Source organism: Chanodichthys erythropterus, chromosome 24 (assembly GCF_024489055.1).
Source record: "Chanodichthys erythropterus isolate Z2021 chromosome 24, ASM2448905v1, whole genome shotgun sequence".
NCBI lineage: Eukaryota > Metazoa > Chordata > Actinopteri > Cypriniformes > Xenocyprididae > Chanodichthys > Chanodichthys erythropterus.
The window spans coordinates 4887533-4904416 of record NC_090244.1 but is presented as its reverse complement, the minus strand read 5'-3'; the positions used below and the strand labels follow the sequence as shown (position 1 = coordinate 4904416).

Genomic DNA, 16884 nt, shown 5'->3' with positions numbered 1-16884 from the left:
ATTACATTCACTTCTGCTGATTAAAGGTTCTGAAATCAACAGCGTCATTCATCAGTACTTCTGGTTTAACTGGTCAGTCAGCTGGCTTGAACTGTCAGCCAATCAGTGTGCTGGAATATTCATATGACGTAGTTGTCTCGCTTGGTCTCGACCAATCAGAGAGCAGAGGCGTATCGGTGCGGCGTTTGAATTTTTAGTCAGCGGTTCAAACCCAGCGTCGGATAGATCGTGAAATTAAGCGTAAAACAAAGTTAAGAAGTGTCAAAATATAATTTATCGATCGAATAAATCTCATCGGAGATCTGCGGCGAAGGACAGGATGAGGAAGAGGTAAGAGCGAGAATTTGAAGCTGGATGTGTTTATATGGAGATTAGTATAACCGTGTGTTGTGTTTTAGCTTTAGTTTCCGATGCTAATGTTTTACTGAAAGTCATAATTCCGGCAAAAGTATCTATATTTGAGTGATTTTAGTTTGATTTAAAATTACAAATGGATATAGCATTAGCATGTCATTTATGAAAATACTGCGTATTTTAACGTCCTTTTCAGTATTAGCAGTAATTCTGATGATATTGGAAAATATAATCATTTCATTATTCAATAATATAACTTACAACAATCAATAAAGCTTTTTTTAGTCAAATCAAAAAAGCCTTTTTAGTAATAGCAATGCTAATAATTATGCTATTATTGGAAATTATGATTTTATTATTCGGCAATACAGACCGCAATCAATAATGTCACATTATTCTCCTTATTTATAATCATTGTAAAGCTCTTTTCCATCATTAGCAATGATAATAAATAAATCTGATATTATTGGAAAATGTAATGATTTTAATGTTCAATAATTCTGATGGCAATCAATAATGATACACATTTTTAATGATGATTTATAAATAAAAGTGATTATTCTGCTTATATTTATAAACATTGTAATAATTCTGATGATAATCAATAATTCTGACATTATTGAATAATGATTTTATTGTTCAATAATTTAGACCGCACTCAATCGGTCTTTGTCAGACACGTGATTTTGTTGTGTGTGACGTCACCGCGGCGCCATATTTGTGGTATCCCTGCTGACTGTGATAATGAAAGAGATTACGCGAGTTGAGATAACAAGCAAATAACTCGCAAAAATGAAGAAGCACAAGAAAAATGTTAAAATGTCATATCGCGATAAACTCACCAAAGATGCCAGGGACCGTTATTTGGAGAAATCGTCATCCATTCATAACAGATCAGTACGAACTGACTGCAGTAAGTTGGACTGCTGCTGACCCCGCATTGCTACCTAAATCATCATACTTAAATATTGTAAACTATCTTGTTTATGGTATAAACGCATATACGTGAACAATTTAAAAACTATAAATATCTCGAAACCCACAACATTTCACTAATCGCTGGGTGCAGGATTTATTTATATTCTGAAGGAAGGACTGCGATAACACAGTAGTAAACGATAATGATGATGATGTTGTGTTAACTGTATATCATAAGTGCCTGATTAAGGATGGTTTAGTGTTGTCATCAGGAAGAATTTTGAACTAATACTACCCCTTTTTCATGCATTTTTTTCTTTATTGCATTAAGTACATAAACCAGTATTTAACACGATAGACATTGTTCCAATAAACAAGGCATCATCAGAGATGTATGTAGAATTTAATAGTGTATTTTATTATAGTACATTCTGATATAGTATACCTTTTAGAGCCAAAATAATTTGTAAATTATTGTCCTCCATCTACCTCTGTGCTGTCTGGGTCAATGACATTATGGGTCTTTTTTTTTTTTTTTTTTCTTCAAAAGGCCTTCATAATAATAAAAACAAAGATATGTCGTGCAAGTTAAATATCTGGTTTACAGATTGTGTATATTAGTAATTATCCTGTTAATACTATAAGTGCATATACCTGTGAACTCATAAAATAAATCTACAAATCAGCATGAAAAATGTAATTATGCATGCTTTATTGTTCATGCAAGACTGGATAAAGCATAAGTACATTTTTACACTACAATTCTACAAAAGATTCAAACATGCGCTGTCAGATTGGATGGTTTCTCTGTGAAAATCTCAAAACAGTCAATAATCTCTGCTACTCTGTATTTAAACAAAGGAGACATATTTCTGTGCAAATCATCTCTGTCTGCCCATACAGCTGAAAGCTTCAGGTTTGCATATAGATATGACACATATGAAACAACAGTTTCATTGAATGTTCTGTATACGGTCTCAGGGGAAACATGAGAAGTGTTGTGCAGGCAGATCAAATCTGAGGTACATTAAGGTTCACAAAAGCATTTGAAATTTGTATTTGTTGCGTCTGGAATCAGAGGCACCAAAAAAAAAATAATAATAATTGTAATAACGCCATAAAGGTTCCCAGGTTTGGCAGACACGTATAGTACATTAACATCATCATCTCCAAAACAAACATCAGACATCCTGTACATATCAAGTCGGTTTACTTCTGCACATGCAGATCACCATCTCCTCCAGCCTCCTGCATCTTCTCAGTGTGAAGATGATCACTTTCTCCAGCCTGATGGACCATAGTGTCAGCTGACTGACTTGGGTAAAGTTGGTTTTATATTCACAAATTCGGACATCCGTATTCAATAGCCTTGTTAATCACACTACATTGGACATTCACAAGTAAATATGCCATTAAACAATACTTGCCTATTTTGATCGACTGTGAAAAATGTAGTAAGTTGACAATCGTCGGTTGTCAATATCATGTCGCTGCTTAAAATTCGCAAACGTTAATTTATTGCATATTTATTGGAAAGTCTGAATTTATCAGAAGTCTGAATGTGCGAATATAAAACCAACTTTACCCAAGTAGCTGACTGCATTGTTTTTCCTTACTTAGTGTCTGTGTGTGCATCTCAATCAGCTCTGAGCTCTCCTGATCAGTTCCCTAACTACTGAACTAGGGAGCTGATTGAGACACAGCCTGTGTTTAATGCTGATGTGGCCTTAATGTAGGGAGGGATGGTGTCCAGTTGGGTCAGTCTCCATAATCTTTAAGCAGGCTGATCTGCAATGAAATCAGAAGGTTTTTAGCTACATAACATAAGACCACCGCTGTAAAAAGTAGTCAGAAAATTAGAATCAGCATATGGATACAGAGCAAAAATGTCGTACCTTAAGTATATCAAATAAAAATGCCTTAGCAAAATTAAGAAAAAAAAATGTAGACATATTCAAGTAAAGGGATTCAGTTTAAATTGACTATTGTTTCATAGCACATAAAATCCAAACAATGCGTTGCTATAACGTTTGCTACTTTAGAAAACAGAAATCTCTAACTCACCATTGTGAAAATGAGCAAGCATACGTGAATGGAGATATATTGACGAAAGTGATGTTTTGCGTCTCACCGCGGCAACCCATGCGATCCGGCGCCTCTGTTACTGCCTCTACATACTCTCCGTACAGCCTTTTTTCAAGTAGGAAACCGACTAAATCTAATCTCGTAGTAAAGTTTTTGACATTTTTCTATCGTGGGACATATTATTGTAGCTTTTCACACAACAAAAGTGTGCCATTTTTACAATGAAAAGAAGCCAAAGAAGAAACAACTCTACACTGATACAGAGATTGTTTGGATACCTCACAAATGGCGGCGACACCCATAATGCACTTCGGTTTTCACGAGTGTGACGTCACCTGACAAAGACCGATAATGCTGTGCATTTTAATGGTAATTTATTAATAAAAATGATTATTCTGCTAATTTATAAACCCTGTGAAGCCTTTTTCTTGTAATAGCAATGATAATCAATAATTATGCAGCAATATATAATGCTGCACATTCTTAAAGATCAGTTATTGATACAAATTATAATTCTGCTCTTATTGGGGGGAAAATATTAATCAATAATACAGTCAGCAATCAATAATGTTGCACATTTTTAGTGATCATTTACTAATACAAATTGTTTTTTTATAAATAATCTGAACAAGCCCTTTTCCAATAGCAGTACATAAATTTAATAAGTATAATAGCAGAGTAATGCTGTTGATTTGATCATTTATTCATCCATAAGAATAAGACTCAAGTTTTTACGGTATTACATTTGTCTGACATCCGACCCTTTAAATGGCATCTAAGATAACAGGACGTAGTTGTGTAAATCTGAATGTGTGTGATTTCAGTGAGATCCACGCTGCACAGTCTGTCTCATATCTCAACAATGCTCTTGGTGAGCTGAAGGACATCTGGGAGGAGATCGGCATCCCAGAGGACCAGAGGCTGCAGCGCACGGACGCTGTTCACATGCACATCAAGGTCAGTTCGGGTCATGTGAGGTTCTCATCGACTGGAGAGTGACGACACCGATTCAATGTGAAATCTTCATTGTGATTTCAGAACCTGCTGGACATGATGATCGCAGAGGAGGAGGGCTTGAAGAAACGCTTGATGAGCAGTATTGAAGCATGCAGGAAAGAGGTGGCCAGCCTGTGTGATGAACTTCAGGTGCAGGAGTGTCAGGTGAGTGTTTTGTTTGTCAGCATGAAGTCTTGGGTAAAAACCGGTGCCCTCAAACTCCCAGATGCTCTGTAAAGCCAGTCAATCAGATTGGAGATTTTGCATGTTTGGCAGGAGGAAGACGGTCTTACGATGCTGCAGTTGGAGAAGGATCTCCGTACGCAGGTCAAGATGATGCTGAAGGAGAAGAGTGGGCGTCAGAGCGAGCTGAAGTCTCTGATTCAGCAGGATCAAGATCTGTGTGATGTCCTGTGTGATGACCTCTTCCCCATCCATCCTGAACGAGTGCCGTCACAACAGCAGCTGCAGAACTACAGGGAACACATCAACGCCCGCAACCAGGAGAAGGTAAAATAGCTGAGTAGCACTTTATACTGTTTTTTTTTTTTAGTATGTGAAGTGGTATGTAATACACAATATTACAGGGATAGTTCACACAAAAATGAAAATTATCCCATGATTTACTCACCCTCAAGCAATCCTAGGTGTTTATAACTATCTTCTTTGAGACGTACACAATCTGAGACCTATTTAAAAATATTCAAGCTTTATAATGGCAGTAATTGGGGCTCAATATTTTGAAGCCCAAAAAAATACATCCATCAATCATAAAAGTAATCCATACGGCTCAAGGGGTTAATAAAGGCCTTGTGAAGCGAAGCGATGCATTTTTGTACAAAAAAAATAAATATATATATATATATATATATATAACTTTATTAACTATAATGACTGGCTTCTGGAATATGGCGGTTTGATCAATGTAAGGCTGAACACCGTTACTGACAATCCTCATTTTGTCTGTGTGAGATTCTCCAGCTTTGTTGTTGTTGAGCTGTTAAAGCTCCGCCCTCTTCTGGAAAGGGGGCGGGAGCAGCAGCTCATTTGCATTTAAAGGGACACACACAAAAATGGCGTGTTTTGCTCACACCCAAATAGGGGCAAATTTGACAAGCTATAATAAATTATCTGTGGGGGATTTTGAGCTGAAACTTCACAGACACATTCTGGAGACACCAGAGACTGATATTACATCTTGTGAAAGGGGCATTATAGGTCCACTTTAATAATAATTGATGACAAATGAGGACCAAATCAGCATATTTGAAGGATTTCTGGAGGATAATGTGACACTGAAGTAATGCTGAAAATTCAGATTTGCGTCACGGGAGTTACATATATTCAAAAATCATATTTATTCCAAACTTTTGTCCGCTAGTGTATACTGGTAGTTTGCCTCTCTGAATGTGAAAATATATCCAGAATGGTTACAGGAAGTGTGCTTGTGTGTGTTTACAGGAGCGTCGTCATGCCGAGTTTGTGGAAATGAAGCGCCAGATCACAGTGTTGATGGAGGATTTGGAGCAGCATCCTGACACAACCTTTGAGAAGGACGCTGTGTGTGAGGATGAAGACGCTTTCTGCCTCTCTGTGGAAAACATCAGCTCACTTAAAGTGTTACTGCGGCAGGTACACACTCTTCACACAATTCATTCAGCCGTTCCTATGAATTATTTATTTGCATTTTTATTCAGCAAGGATGCATTAAATTGACCAAAAGTAACCGCAAAGACATTTATAATGTTACATGTACTTACTATAAAGTATTAACAGTAAATTATGCATAATATATGCATCTAATCCTAACCCTACTGTTAAGTAAATGTATATGTTGTTAATTAATTTTACACCGTATTTAAATGTATAAATACAAGGACACCTTAAAATAAAGGGAACCTTATTATGCCAATGTTTGGTTTTCAGTGTCAGTAGGTGAAATGTCACTGGTTAATGGTGTGTGTGTGTGTGTGTTGTATTTCAGCTGGAGAGCCGTAAAGCTGAAAGTGAAGCACTGTGTGTGTCCATCCATAGCCGTATTGAGGAATTGTGGGAGATGTTGCAGATTCCTGTGGAAGAAAGAGAGGGTCTGATGCAAAACAGCCGCACTAGCACAAAGAGCAGACTGAACGCAGTAAGTACACATGTCACCAAAGTAGGTCATGTTGTTTCGTCTTGAGCTTCTGCTGGAATTATAAAACACTTTCTCACTGTGTCACAGCTGCAGGCAGAGCTTCAGCGATTGGAGGAGCTGAAGAAGAAAAACATTGAGCGTGTTATTCGCACAATCCGATCAGAGATCGTCAAGTTTTGGGAGAAATGTTACTACAGCCCGGAGCAGAGACAAGCCTTCGTTCCTTATCACAGTGGTATGCTAACGGCTCGTTTTCAAGAACTTGGCTGAATCCCAATTAGCATACTTCAGAGTACAAAAAGTACCTGCTGTGCTGCTGGTGGGAAAGTACATACTTGAGAATGTAGTAAGATGATATCGAGGGGGATTATTAAAATTTTATGTTGAGACCACATTGCACTCATGCATACAATTGTGTAGCAAAAGAATTTGTGGATAATATCAGCCCGAAAACATGGATGTGTACTTTGAAAGCAAATAGTATGAAATTTGAGACCAACCTAATCTTAGTCACCATTAAATCAAAAAATGTTTATGGAATATTGCGTTATTTATTATAAATGATTTATCCGTGCACATTACTTTTTTTTTAATTCATGTGCCCTTGTAATCTTTAATCAAAATAACTTCCCCTCCCTCTTGTATCTCTTCTCTGGTGTTTACTGGCATGAGGGCGGGGCAACCTGTCACTCACATGAGCTCCACCAATAGCAAACCAACAACCATCTAATCAATTTTAAATGGACAAAATCAAGTCCCGCCCTCTAATTTTTTTTCTTCTTTAAAAAACAAAAAAAAAAAACGTCCGTTTCATGCCGACTTCAAAGGGTTAGTTCACCCAAAAATGACATTTCTGTCTTTTAACACTCTCTAATGCCGTTTCACACCTGTAAGACCTTCATTCATCTTCAGAACACAAATTAAGATATTTTTGATGAAATACGATGGTTTCTGAACCACACATAGGTAGCAACATCACTTGCACTTTTTGAGGTCCAGAAAAGAAGTAAAGACATTGATAAAAAGTTCATGTGACTGCAGTGGTTCAACCTTAATGTTATTAAGTGACAAATACTTTTTGTCTGCAAAAACAAAACAAAAATAACTTGATTTAACAATTTCTTCTCTTTTCTGTCAGTCTCTTAGAGCGTTTATGGTGTAAATGCAGTTCAGTGCTTCTGTGTTCTACATCAGAACGGCGATTCATTATTGGCCGGCTGAATCGCACGCAAACCTTGTGCTGCTCACTTGAACAGTGTTGGACGATACTGAGCCGGCGTTCTAATGTAAACTGAAACGCTGCACTGTGTTTACTTTGTCAACTGTGTAGGTGACTGACAGGGAAGAGAAAAATTGTTGAATAAAGTAGTTTTTTTTTTTTTTGCTTTTGCGCACAAAGTATTCTCGTCGCTTCATAACATTAGGGTTGAACCACTGTGGTCACGTTGACTATTTTAACTGCGTCTTTACTACTTTTCTGGACCTTGAAAAGTGACATTTCTGCCTATGTTGTGGTTCAGATACCCTTGGATTTCATCAAAAATATCTTAATTTGTGTTCTGAAGATGAACGAAGGTCTTACGGGTGTTGAACGACATGAGGGTGAGTAATTAATTACAGAAATTTCATTTTTGGGTGAACTAATGCTTTAATCTGAATAGTAAAGGTTTTATGTTAATTGGGATTTAGCTGTAGCTTGTAATGTGTTAGGTACACAGAGACTGGATGATGTTTGATGTTGTTTTGTGCTGTTAGACGATCTGGACGAGGAGGTGTTGCGTGAACATGAGCTGGAGTTGGAACGACTGAAGCATGATTACACAGAACATGGTGAGCTGTACGACGCCGTTTCCACCTGGAGCAGCAACTGGACTCTCTATCAGGAGCTGGAGGTGAGGAATCACAGGAAATCTTCTGAAAAGATTCCTAAACCTATTAAAAAGCCTTCTGAAATTAAATCTGATTATGATTGCTCGTCTTTCTCCAGAAAAAAGCCACAGACCCGTCTCGCTTTAACAACAGAGGAGGAAACCTGCTGAAGGAGGAGAAACAGAGAGTCGACCTGCAGAAGAGTTTGCCGAAGGTTTGAGCTGCTCTTTAAGTAAACTCTGATGTTTGACTGGAATGGCTTGTATGCTAATATGTCCTTGTTTTGTTTGATTGTTCAGCTGGAGAAGAGTCTGAAGTCTCAGATTGACCAGTGGGAAGCGGCGCACTGTAAGGAGTTCCGTGTGAACGGACAGGCGTTCCTGCAGTATGTGGAAGACCAGTGGGATCAACACCGTATGGAGAAAGAGAGAGAAAAACAGGAACGGGTATGAATGGTTTCTTCTTGAAATTACTCCTCCTGACATTGTTAATTTGATCTATAATTACTCAGAAGTTCTGGATCATTCTGACATGATGTTTGTACTTTGCAGCAAATGAAGAAATTAAAGCAGACGGAGGAAGATCTGCTGTACGGCACCGTCATCAGAACCCCAACCAAGAGGAGAATCGCCGGAACCCCGACACCTAGCAAAACACGCAAGGTACTGATGGAATATGTGTACCAATTGATGACAGATTAAGTTTATCAAATGTTAAATTTAAATGCTTCTATAGTTATTAAAAAAATGTACATTTATAATTTCCCCTAATGCTAATATCAATAGTAGGGAAACTAATACTAGATATAATGCAGATAAAATAAATATGTAATATATTACAAAATAATTTCATAATATCAAATGTACACTAAATGCATACATAAAATTACTGAAATTAATTGATTATTTATAATATTCCTGTATTTTATTTTACTATATATATATCTTTTTTTGCGTGTATGCATACTTATTTATATTAATTTAAATGTAATATATTACTTTAATTTACTAGAATGTAATATAATATTATAGTATTAATTTATTAAAATATTAATACATAATATATATTAAAATAAGAATTTAATATTAACATTTTAATAATTTAATAATATTACAGTTAATATTTTATAGCTCAATATATCCATTATAAATGTTTTAATACAGAAAATTTGTCATTTTACATATATTTTATTATAAAATTATATATACAATATATTTTATATACATAAATATGTATATAATATTATCCAATGTTTAAAATTGATGTATTTCTGTATTTTTTGTAAAATATGCATATAATAAATACACATTAAAAAGATTAATTTAAAATATTACAGTAATAAACTATTTTATAGATAAATTATATATGCATTATAAATATAAAAATATATATATTTAAAGTTTATAATTTCATTATAATTATACAATATTACACAATATTTAAAAATTGATCAAAAATCTGTTGTGCTTTTGATTTTCATTTTTTTTTTTTAAAAAAGCACACCATTTATGTTTTTTTTTTTTGTTTTTTTTTTAGCTGATCTCCACCTCCAGCATGTGTAGCTCCACCCCCAACACGACACTCCGTTCCATATGCTCCACCCCTTCAATGAGACCGCCCCTTTCCTCTAGCAAGGTGAGTTATGCTGTTTTTAAGCACTGTATAAATATATTATACTTTCATTTCTATTATCGTCAATAAAATTGTAAACTGCTTCTCCACTAGTTGGGTGCGCGAACACCTGCTCGTGGCCGAACCCCCCGTGGTCTGGAGAGGAATAAGGAAAATATTTCTCATCTGAGCGGAGCTTTGCGCACGATGACCGCCAGCCCTCACAGAAACTACTCCATCACGTCCGTGGCCTCCTCCTACTCAGAGTTTGCAGTAAGTTCATTATCTTACCGTTAGCAGTCTAGACACACAGGCAGCAGATGTAATCGAGTGATCCCTGTGTGCTTATTCTGCCTTCTGTTATAGAAGGATTCTGAATCCACTGCAGCGTCCAGGTCTGTATGTCTAAGAACATTCACTGTCCATCACACTAACACACACTCTTCTCACCTAACCCGACTAACAGAGGAGGGTCTGTGTGCGCTTTCAGCTTCTAACAGTGAAGTGAGCACTTGGAGAATGACAAGCACAACTGAAATCCAATCAGCTGTTTTTAAAGACCTCATGAAATTTGAAGTTTTGTGGCATTCATGTGGTTTATCCTGTTAAGTGACCTGTCAGTGACCTGGTAGCCGGTGATGTGGAGTGCTTTATTGCCTTTTTTCCCTGTCACATATTTTAGTAATCATCATAAATTGGGTATCGTTCAAGCTTGAAATTAGATGTTGGGTTACCATGAAAACAGTACTTTAACTGTCAGCCCCTTTTTGAGCATAGACATGAAAATGCACTGTCCAAACCTAAATGGTTGTAATTCAAGAATGCTGTGGAATATAGACATATGGTTAGTCTTGTTTTTAAGAAGACACTCAGCAGATTATTCCTGAAGTGAATAAAAAATAAAAGTATGAAAAAGTTATGGAAGTTTGTATTTACTGTAAATCAAATGTACTGTACTAAAAATTTTATATTTTATATCAAATATTTATTTTATCAAAAATAATTTACTCTTAAGTTGTGTTCCAAATTTGAAGTTGATATCACAAAAATGTAAGTTCCCATTAGATTTTGTTTAGGCGTTGTACCAAAAATATCCACGGGGGTCTTTTTTTTTTTTATGTACTCTCCTGTAAAAAATACTGATATTTCTATCCAAATATCACTTCTATCACAAAACAATCACCAAATATGGAACCTTGTGACTCAGACCTTTCCGATGATGTGTTTTGTCAAGATTCGAAAAAGTTTTAAATATAAACTAGTTTGTAATATGAAAACCTGACACTGCCCACTAGGGGAGGAGCCTGCTAAAAGAAATGAGTATACCATTTCCATGGTAACAGAATGTCCAATTTCAAAACAGTTTGCATAGGATGTATTGAGTTTGTAAGCTTTTGAATGATATCTAATTTATGATGATTGCTAAAATATGTGATATGAGAAAATGCGTTAAATAAAAAGTGCGCCAAGTGTCAAATTTTTGATAGTTACTTCAAATTTCATCAACTGCTTGGTTAGATTTATGCCTTTTATTTTCTAGCAGTTTTAGTCTAAATTGTTTTGTAAAAATTTATGTTTTGTATAAAATGAAAATGTTTAGGGACTTACAAAAAAACTAAATGTATTACCTTTTTTTTTTTTTTTTTTATACACTTTCAGAAGGCTTTCACGTTTACGATTAATCTGTTGAGTGTCTTCTGTAAAAAATGCATGAATTACAACCATTTAATTTCAAATACAGGTGCTGGTCATCATTAGAATATTGAGAAAAAGTTTTTTTTTATTGTAAATTATTTTTAAAAATGAAACTTTGATATATTCTAGATTCCCTACATGTAAAGTAAAACATTTCAAATTTTTTTTTTTTTTTTTTTTTGATGATTAGAGCGTACAGCTCATGAAAGTCCAAAATCCAGTATCTCAAAATATTAGAATATTTCCTAAGATCAATCAAAAAATGGATTTTCAAAACAGAAAAGTTCAAGTTCTTTAAAGTATGTTCATTTGTGCACTCAATACTTGGTCGGCAGCACATATTACAGCAAATGACTTGCTCCTAGCACAAATTACAGCATCAGTGAAGTGTGGCATGGAAGTGATCAGCCTGTGGCACTGCTGAGGCACTATTGAGCCTTCAGATCATCTGTATATTGTTGGATCGACTGTTTCTCATCTTTCTCTTGAAAATATCCCATAGATTCAGGGGTCAGGCATGTTGGCTGGCCAATAAAACACAGTAATATCATGGTCAGCAAACCACTTGGAAGTGGATTTTGCACTGTGGGTAGGTGCTAAAGTCCTGCTGGAAAAGGAAATCAGTATCTCCATAAAGCTTGTCAGCAGATGGAAGCATAAAGTGCTCCAAAATCTCCTGGAAGATGGCTGCATTGACTTTGCACTTGATAAAACACAATGGACCAACACCAGCAGATGTCACGGCCCCCCAAATCATTACTGACTTCAGAAACTTCACACTAGACTCCAAGCTGCTTGGATTCTGTGCCTCTCCAGTCTTCCTTCAGACTCTGGGACCATGATTTCAACATGAAATGCAAAATTTACTTTTATATGAAAAGAGGACTTTCGACCACTGTTCACTGTCCAGTTCTTTTCTCCTTAGCCCAGGACGTTATTTCTGTTTCAGAAGTGGCTTGTTAGTCCTTTTCCTGAAGATGTCTGAGTGTGGTGACTCTTGATGCGCTGACCCCAGCTTCATTCGACTCATTGTGAAGCTCTCCCAAGTGTCTGAATCGGCTTTACTTGACAGTATTCTCAAGCTTGTGGTCATCCCTGTTGCTCGTGCACCTTTGCCTACCCAATTTCTTCCTTCTAGTCAACTTTGCATTTAATAAGCTTTGATACATCACTCTGTAAACAGCCACCACATTCAGTAATGACCTTCTGTGACTTACTCTCTTTGTGGAGGGTGTCAATGATTGTCTCCTGGACCATTGTCAAGTCAGCAGTCTTCCCCATTAGTGTGGTTTCAAAGAACAAGAGATACCCGGAATTTATACTGTAGGGATGGTCATTTAATGAAACTCAAATGTAAATATTCTAATATTTTGAGATACTGGATTTTGGACTTTCATTAGCTGTACGCTCTAATCAACAAATTTAAACCAAAAAAAAAAAACTTTTGAAATGTTTTACTTTACATGTAAGGAATCTAGTGTAAATGAAAGTTTCAATAATTTACAATAAAAAAATGAACTTTTTCACGATATTCTAATTATATGACCAGCACCTGTATATGCTCAAAAAGGACAAGGTGGGTGACAGTTAACAGGTTAAAAAGCTGAATGTTGTCAAGATCATTTCATTGGGTCTTTAAAGATTTGAAATGTGTATTTTCTGTTAAGCTTAGTTTCCTGGATTTACAGGTTTGCTGGGAAGAATGTTGAATTATTTAACAATCACTATTCCTTCAACTCTTTAGAGCTGGCATGAAACGAAAGTTGCAAAATTCTTTTCTTCCCTGTATTGTGACGGATATCTGGGTGAAACAGTTTCTCAAATTAAAAAAAAAAAAAGTAGGATAGTACTTGATTTGTCCATCAGGAATAGATTGAATGGTTGTGGTTTGCTGTTGGTGGATCTCATGTGAGTGACAGGTTGCCCCGCCCTCATGACAGTAAACGCATCATCAAAGAAAAGGATGTCGATGCAAGAGGGAGGGAAAGTTATATTGATTAAAGATTATGAGGGCGCGTGAATTAAATAAGAAAATAATGATTTGCGTTTTTTGCCAACAGCGGGAGCTCTCAAATGCTAAATCCAACGTCAAGACTGGAGTTCTGAACTCCACCATCACACACTGAACGCAGAGGATCGAAGCAGCTCGACTGAACTGATGGGCATAAATGAAGACAAAAGAGCTTTTATGGAGATATTGAATGTAAATCATTGTGACTTTGTTGCAGAATTGTAAATATTTTATCTGCTTTTTTACAATTTTTCTCTTGTTTTTTCCCTTTATTTAATTTTCCTTTTGAGTTTCAAACAAATGATTTTCTGTCTGAGTTTGACTATTGCAGTTTTTATAAAAACTCTCTTAACACTGATCTTAGGGCTCTGAGATGGATTTTATCTTTTATACACTAACATCACGATGGCATTTTAGACTTCATTTTCTGTAATTGCACAGCAACACTAAGTTACTTGGCATTACTCCTAAAATTGCTGCTAACTGTAGTTGGCATCCTGTAAATAAATGTTTTTCATGGGGACACCTCGCATTTGGAAGTCTGTTATTCATAATTTATACCTGAAGAGTAACTTAAATAGCTGTTGAACTGAAGATACACAATAAAAAAATAATAATTTTAAATGGGAGAATATTATTTTGAATTATGGTAGTGGGACATCTTCTGACCGACTATAAAGCAGAGCCATGTAGAGATACAAAGGCGGTTCACTCCTATTAGTTATGAATCGAAGAAACTGCAATGTGCAATACGGCGGAATATGTCCCGCCGTCTTAAAGAGCCAATCGCTGATTGATAAAGTCATTGCGTCACTGCAGCGGCCGTTAGAAGCTTTGCTAAATCTGAGACTCGCGCTATAGGACTGCATGTGCATTTGGCTCGTCTAGCCTGGAAAGCGCTTTTAACACTATTTGAGCATATGAAACAACATTTATGGGATAGTTTGTCAGATTTTGTTGCTGATTTAAAATATATTATTTAATTGTGAGTTTGCCAAGCAGTTTCTGAGATTTCAGGATTTCGCCATTCAAACAGATATAGGACTTGCTCTGCATCCCGATGTGCATATATCCACCCTAAATAGTATTTAATTTTACTAATGTAACATACTATTTAGAATACATTGAGATGCAGGCTTGGTCTTGGATGCAGGTGTTGTGCCGAATTTCGACCCCCTGCCATATTATTACCCCCTCGTTGATGTCGCTGATTGCCTAATCTTAAAGAGTTAGTTCACCCAAAAATGAAAATAATGTAATTTATTACTCACGCCGTTCCACACCTGTAAGACCTTCGTTCATCTTCGGAACACAAATTAAGATATTTTTGTTGAAATCCGATGGCTCAGTGAGGCCTCTATTGACAGCAATGACATTTCCTCTCTCAAGATCCATAAATGTACTAAAAACAAATTTTAATTAGTTCATGTGAGTCCAGTGGTTCAATATTAATATTATAAAGCGATGAGAATATTTTTGGTGCGCCAAAAAAACCCCAAAACAATTTAGTGATGGCCGATTTCAAAACACTGCTTCAGGAAGCATCAGAGCGTTATGAATCTTTTGTGTCGAATCAGCTGTTCGGAGCGCCAAAGTCACGTGATTTCAGCAGTTTGGCGGTTTGACATGCGATCCGAATCATGATTACTGAAGCAGGTTTTTTTTAATCGGCCATCACTATATAAGTCGTTATTTTGTTTTTTTGGCGCACCAAAAATATTCTCGTCGCTTTATAATATTAATATTGACCTGATTTAAATATGTTTTTAGTACTTTAATGGATCTTGAGAGAGGAAATGTCCTCACTGAGCCATCGGATTTCAACTAAAATGTCTTAATTTGTGTTCCGAAGATGAACGAAGGTCTTACGGCACAACACCTTAAAGACTTCCGGTGGTGCTTATTGTTGCAAACTGGTGCTTGTTGTCATTTATTATCGTAAACTTTCAACGCAAATAGTTTTACTGTTTTCTTCAACTTGTTGATGTTGTTCTTATTTATGGCCACTGGGGGCGTGTGAGACACTCAAATACTATAGAAGTAGGCCTAGAGTACCAATTAAAATACCATAGCACACGAATGTGTTTATAATCATCTATCTATCGTTCTGTCCGAACTCGCGATATAAATTAAAACATTTTCGCTAATTTTGTCCAACAAAATAAAATACCACTATATCAAATGAAGGTAGAGTGCTAAAGAAGAGCTGTTCTAAGGACAAATATATTGTTTATATAAATATTGTACTTATTAATTGCAATATTTGATTGCCAAAATAATGTTTTCCATGTTTTTTTTGTATTATGACACATTTGCTGTTTAAGTATAATCATTTGTTTAATGGCAGGTTCCTACCCCGTGTAGTGCCGCTGACGTTTGTTCAATGAGCTGTGTCTTTTTCTTGGGTAATAATGGTGGAAATGTTCACTAGCTCTTTTTGCAGCCAAGACACTAGTGTCGTCCCTGAGAATATTTCAGTGTGACAACTAGCCCCCTTCATTTTCTATTATTGCGCGTGCGTGTGTGTTGGTGCTGAAGTTGCATTGCAGGGGTGGGACTCCTGCATTCAGATCTTCATCATGCGCAGAGGAAAACCCAGACACACTTCAGTTCAGATCTGATCTAAACGCGCGCGCGTCAGATGTGATCGAATCCTGCACGTGCGTCTGATGCTGTAATGCGCGTTAATTGATGGATGAAAGTGTGCGCGAGCAGGAGAGGGAGAAACAGACACTGCTGAAGGTAAGAACACATGAGCGCTCATATTTCACGTGCATATGCTGCACAATGAGTTATCCTATATGCATATCTAATTTATTAGTGTGCTTTATGTATTTCAGACACACATGTGCTGAATTATTGTCATGTTGCCTATTTCTGCCTGTTGGTTTCGCTTCGATGTGGAACTCGAAGTTCGGCACCGTTCACGTGCTGATGCAGTGCGCGTGCCCGCGGGTGGTTGTTATGGTGATCATGATGGACCCTCCTCTGATGGGGGCATTAATTTAACACCCAAGGGGCAAATAAAACACACTGCAGCCCCTGTAAAACAGCTGCGAAATGAAATGTTTGTTTTGTGCTGAATGTGCCATGTCTTTTGTGAGTGTTTTTGGACACTTTTGTGTCTGTTGTGCGTCATTTTTGTGTGTCTGAGGTGTTTTGTACGTCTTTAGTCTCTAGTTAACGTGTCTATTGTGGTTTGTCGTTGTTC

The 16884-nt window shown here is 36.5% G+C and overlaps 1 protein-coding gene across 4 annotated transcripts; it reads left to right on the top strand.

Annotated features, from left to right (window-relative positions):
* The first annotated feature begins 190 nt into the window (after positions 1–190).
* On the top strand, positions 191–14318 carry prc1a (protein regulator of cytokinesis 1a). 4 transcript variants are annotated; one of them, XM_067379636.1, is made up of 15 exons: positions 191–330; positions 4182–4314; positions 4396–4518; positions 4630–4863; positions 5815–5985; positions 6338–6487; positions 6575–6722; positions 8243–8379; positions 8475–8570; positions 8656–8802; positions 8908–9018; positions 9893–9991; positions 10082–10240; positions 10337–10362; positions 13723–14318. In XM_067379636.1, the coding sequence occupies exons 1-15, from the start codon at positions 320–322 to the stop codon at positions 13766–13768; spliced, it is 1791 nt and encodes a 596-aa protein (XP_067235737.1). In that variant the 5' UTR covers positions 191–319; the 3' UTR covers positions 13769–14318. The 4 variants fall into 4 exon arrangements, with proteins under 4 accessions (XP_067235737.1, XP_067235736.1, XP_067235739.1 ...); XM_067379635.1 differs by having other exon boundaries at positions 10334–10362; positions 13723–14316; XM_067379639.1 differs by lacking the exon at positions 191–330 and adding an exon at positions 1056–1267 and having other exon boundaries at positions 10334–10362; positions 13723–14316.
* Positions 14319–16884: the final 2566 nt, after the last annotated feature.